General features: G+C 42.7%; 1 protein-coding gene across 1 annotated transcript in view; it reads left to right on the forward strand.

Annotated features, from left to right (window-relative positions):
* LOC119361467 (BTB/POZ and MATH domain-containing protein 1-like) overlaps positions 1-5,130 on the forward strand; it is an 11,602-nt gene extending 6,472 nt beyond the window's left edge. Inside the window, exons 6-7 of the mRNA XM_037626659.1 lie at positions 3,934-4,406; positions 4,937-5,130. Coding sequence (XP_037482556.1) covers positions 3,934-4,392 — 459 coding nt within the window. The 3' untranslated portion in view covers positions 4,393-4,406; positions 4,937-5,130. The remainder of the gene's footprint in view (positions 1-3,933; positions 4,407-4,936) is intronic.
* Positions 5,131-5,685: the final 555 nt, after the last annotated feature.

Genomic DNA, 5,685 nt, shown 5'->3' on the forward strand with positions numbered 1-5,685 from the left:
TCTCTCTCTGACAGGTCTTGGTTCACCAGGTCCGGCTGCTCCGGCGGCAAGTGTCCCCTCCTCACCAGGTCCGGCTGCTCTGGCGGCAAGGTGACCCCTCCTCACCAGGTCCGGCTGCTCCGACGGCAAGGTGTCCCCTCCTCACCAGGTCCGGCTGCTCCAGTGGCAAGGTGTCCCCTCCTCGTCTGCAAGAACAAGTGCAACAGGCAGGTCTTGGTTCCCCTCCCTCCCCCAATTGCATATGCAGTTCAATTTTGTTCTGGACGTGATCAAGATTTAACGAGTTGGAGTCCATCTATCCGAATACAGTGTAATAATCTGAGTCGGATTCCTTTTTCAGTTCATGTACATACTGGTGTATCTTGGTATTAGAAGTTTAAAAGTTTTTCATACTAATATGCATGTGGTAGTAAATACATATAGGATGACAGATAACAGATATTAGGGATGTGCATGGTCAGAAATTAAAGTTTCTTTATAATATTGTATTTGTATTTCATTAAATATCAAACTGATTCGAAATTCAGTTTGGTCTCGGTACATAACAAATTATTCCTATTTGGTTTCAGTATATGCCACATTAACCAGAATTTCCTCTATGCATGATTCGAAATTCAGTTTGGTCTCAGTACATACCAAGCCTGTACAGACGTTCAATGACATGAATATTTCCTCTATGCATGATTTTATAATTTGCTATGTGCCTTTGAGATTAGGCTTTTGTATTTTCTTTTGAGAAAAAAGGGAAAAGAGAAGTAGCTAATAAAAAATGATCTCTGATATCTGTATTGATATCTATTCTTTTTTGAAAAATGAGAAGTCAAATTGTTTTTGTTCTTGATTCTGTGAGGCTCTCTCATTATATCTGTCTAATGGCAAATATCTTAATCTGTCTAGAGACTGGTCGGAATAGAGTGTGGCCCTGTTGCTTCTTGGTATCATTACTAGCAAGTGTTATGTCACTTTTACCCATGCTCTTTACAAACAGAAGTACCCCTCAGATTTTAGTTTATACTTAGAGTCAGCTGTTGTTGTCGAAGCTGCTAGTAAACTGACTTGAATATGCATTTTCCTTGTTGATCACCTGATTTGTTTCGAGTGTGGTTGTAGTTTGTAGATATGACACTCCATTAGTTCCACCGAAATGGTACATGTATCCTGGATGGAGCTGATGCATACGTATCCTTTTAATTCCTTTTCCTTTTTGTACATTTAAATAAAAAAAATACCAATCTTGACTCAGGCCAAGAGCCGGTCGTTTGTTATTGTTATGGTATAAATGGTATATTAGAAAGTAGTGGCCAGAGCACATATTTGTTATTGTTATGGAAATACAAGTGTTGCCACTGTAAATACAAAAGGAGTGGGCAGAGTGCATCTCACCCGTTCCGTGTACATGAAGGTAGTTTCCTTTTACTTATGATTGCCTGGATCAAAACAACTTACTTTCATTCCTAAATTGGATGTATTTGGCATACTTCAGGCGGACAACAATGTTCCTTGCTACCAGCAAATCATATCCAAATGGATAGACCCGGAGTGGAGGGGCCAACATCGAATGGCTTCCGAGCGGCGTGCCTTGATGGTTGGTCCGGTACACCTTCAAGGCAACCTCAACCTCCACGCTTACATGCAGAAGAAGGTAATAATATCATTCGGCTTCTCAACGTCTAAACTTGTGCTCTTATGGATATTATTGCTTCTACTGCAGAATAGGGAGAGAGGTGAGGGCCAAGAGAAGCTCAATACCTTCACGGGATTATGTCTCTCCCGCAAGTCAAAGAAACCGGAAGGAGGGTGGGTCAACCCAGGCGCTGGCTTGAGGATTGATGCATACAGTGGGAAGTTCAAGGAGCACAACGGGCCTGACTCTGATTCGGCCTCACAGGACATTGACGCTACAATTTCCCTCCAGTCGGGAGATGGCAAGAAGGGTGGTCGGTTATATGTTGGCGACGGTGCCATCCGTAAGAAGGACATACAAAAACTCTCTCACCTCCGTGCTACCACGTCGAGCTCAGGTCCTGCTATAGAGCGTCGCCCACAGCCTGGGCTGCACATGCTCCATCAACTCGAGGTATCTTTTGCTTCATCGACCTTCCTTGTGATTTCTTCTTTGTATTGCAACGATGGTGAACTTGTTGTGATGGCATATTGTAGGCCAATGCCAAGCTTCGAGAGGAGCAAGCCATGAAAATGCAGCAGGCCCTGTTTCAACAGCAAGAATTCATGGTTAAACAACAGGCAATCATGCAGGAGACATTTGCTCAACTCAGAAATAATATGCAGGGTTCCACTTTGCCCGTTCTTCCTCCTCTTCCGACTCTTCCTAATTTCAACTTTGTAAGTATTTGAACTTTTCAATCATGCATCTTACCTTCATGCTTGAAGATCATGAATCTTACCATCTCATCCTCTCGTGCTTCAAGTTTTCTCAGTCGGGACAAGACTCCAATAACTGTGTGGTAGGTGGATCTTCACCTGGCCAAGCAAGTTCAGTGACACCCACTTCGGCTCATGTCGCTTCGACCTCCCGGCAACAATGATCACTTGAGGTAGTCGTCCATGTTTGTCCATTGTTGATGCTTGCGTCTTCTCGTTGCTTGTGCTTCTGAACTTAAAACTTGTGCATTGTTGATGGTAGAGTCCACAAGTGTTGATGCTTATATTGTACATACTTCCTAGCTTCTATTTGAGCCTCATATGTTGATGCTTGTTGACTCTTTTGCCTTATCCATCTTTGCAACTTAACTTTAGAAACTCATGCGTGTGATAATGGACTTATATGTTTGCATTGTGGATGGCGTTGACGGTGGGCATATATGCTGTGGTGGAGCTCATTGCATGGTTCATGCTTGGTGTGAACTTGGAACTCATGATCCTTTAATTTATGAACCTCTGATTGCATATGTATGTATGTTGTTGTGAACCTTCGTTGGATATGTATGCACTGTGTGGACCTGAAACTTACGGTCCTTTCGTTTGTGATCTTTTGTTGCATACGTATGCATGTGGACTTTGCACTCATGTACGGCTGGATATATGTTTGTTGGTCATGGTCATGTACTGCTGGATATATATATTTGTTGGATATATGTGCTGCTGGATAGATGTACTACTGTATATATGTTGTTGCTGCTCCCTGAAGCGAGTACCAAAAAATGTCATATGGCCTATAAGCCGTGTACCCCAGCTATCTGGCACCCGGCTTATAAGCCATATAGCTGCGGCGAACTTATAAGCCGTGTAGCCCAGCACCTGGCACCCGGCTTATAACCCATATGGCTGCGGCCAACATATAAGCCGTGTATCCCAACGCCTGGCACCCGGCTTATAGATCATCTGGACACATGAACAGGATATATAAGCCGTGTGCCTCAGTTAACCGGCTTATATATGTATATAAAAACCGTGCTGTTGTCGGCGGAACTCGGCTTATATAGTAACCGTGCGGTTCGTGGTTGCACCCGGCTTATATATACACCGTGTGTTCGCTGTCACACCCGGTTTATATATAAACCGTACGTCCGCGGTTGCACTCGGCTTATATATAAACCCTACATACTGAGGTGCACTCGGTTTATGTTTAAACCGTGCCCTGACGACGGCACTCGACTTATATAGATGGTGACACATGGCCGTTAACATCGGGCTACCGTCATGTTACTTTATTAAACCGAGAGCCCTGTGAAAATACTCGGTTTATACATAAGCCGAGCTTTTTAGGTCCGGCTCTCGGCTTATATGGTATAAGACGGTCGACTGTAAACCGAGTGCTATAAGCCGGGAGTTTTACTCGGCTTATATATAAACCGAGTTTAAATCGATATAAGACGAGTGTATTAGGTACACGGCTTATAAGTGTTTCCTGTAGATAGTGAGAAGTTCACCGCCCACCGGTGCATACTTGCTGCCCGATCTGCTGTCTTCAACGCGGAGCTCTTTGGCTCCATGAAGGAGGGTGGCACTGCATATGTCATACAGATAATTGACATGGAAGCAAAAGTGTTTGGCGCCATGCTTAGTTTCATCTACACTGACTCGTTGCCCAAGATGGAGACAGATAGCATGGACAAAGGAGAGGTGTCGGAAGGCAAAGGAGAAGAATCTATGTGGCTGCAATCCTTGCTTGTTGCGGCAGATAGATATGATATCCTGAGGATGAAATTGATATGCGAAAACAAGTTGCGAGAGTGCATTGACGTGAGCATGGTGTCTGGCATTCTAACTCTAGCTGAGCAGCACGATTGCCCTGGGCTGAAGGAGGCATGCTTGGAGTTCCTCAAAATTCCTACAAATTTAGAGAAAGTATTGATGGCTGATGGCCTGGACCATATAGTTCGAACCTGCCCCTCCCTTGTCAAGGAGCTCCTGTCCAAGTTTGCTTCCTAAGCTTCACTACAATGGTTAGTTGTTGCTTACATTTATTCTGATCAAAGTATCTTGTGAAGTAGGATGGAAGTGCTTTCTTATTTGTCTTGCATTTGTATTTCACTTTTGTCGGATTATGTGCCTATAGGAGTATGTTGACTGAGAAAGACACTTTTAATAATTGCATAAATTATGTCCTTTTGTCTTTGTGAAGATACTTACTGATAAAAACCAGAGGACCAATAAGCTACGCATTGCATTTGATCTTTATCTGTAATGCCCAAGGCCTCTACTGAATTGTTAATGTCCTGCTCAGACTTTGTGAAACCATAACCTGAGGACTAATATGTTCCAGATGCTGTTCATATTTATTTCCAAATGATGTTTATTGCCAAACCACCAAATTCACACATGCTCAATGATCTCCTATCTTTTGTAAATACGATCTACCAGAGATCTCATGTTTCCTATTATGTCCACATTTCATTTATGTGCAATGTGTCATTTTTTTCCATGAACTTGGCTAGCTGGTCTTCTAATCCTATCTTTATTTTTGTGTGTGAAGAAAATCATCATCAATTTCCCAAGGAATGATTATGATGGCTTCTGGACCAAGTACTTCATGAATATGCATAGTTTTAGGCATGATTACCTGTGTGATTGGTATTCCCTTTTCTGTAAACTATCAGCCGTGCTATGTTAACTGTGGAGTATCAAATATGCACTGTGATTCAGTTATAAGGTATAATTCTTCTTCTTTGGAGCAATGTTTTTTTTTTGTTGCTGAACATTAGCATGCTTTCGTGTGGCTTAGAGCCTATTTGAATGGCTCGTTGCACGGACAATGGGTCATTAGGCCATATTTTTTTGTCTGGAACTTCCCTTTCCCCTGGATAGGAAGTTCTGCTCTCATTTCACAGTTTGTTAAACAGTCATCACGGACACCATGAGAAGAATTTCCTGCAATATCTTGTACGAGTACATAGGTTTGTCTTAACTCCAAACCTCCTGTACACGCTGATTGATCAAACCGTGATGCCTTAAAAAATGATTTTTGTGATGCTTCTCGGTATGGCAGGCACTGGCTGAACCGTGACGCGTAGCATATCAATAGGATGCGGCATTGACGCATTGTAGGGTTTATTAGGGATCGCAGGATGCGGAGTGTTGGTTCTGAAGGAAGAAGAGGTCACAAGTTAGTGTGATTAATTAACTTTGTTCTATCTCTTTCTTAATTAATGAATGAGGCAAATCTTTTGCCTCCGTTTCAAAAAAAGGAATTTGTCCAGCTATTCCTTGACGCGCATAAACAAT

Source organism: Triticum dicoccoides, chromosome 2B, assembly GCF_002162155.2.
Source record: "Triticum dicoccoides isolate Atlit2015 ecotype Zavitan chromosome 2B, WEW_v2.0, whole genome shotgun sequence".
Lineage (NCBI taxonomy): Eukaryota > Viridiplantae > Streptophyta > Magnoliopsida > Poales > Poaceae > Triticum > Triticum dicoccoides.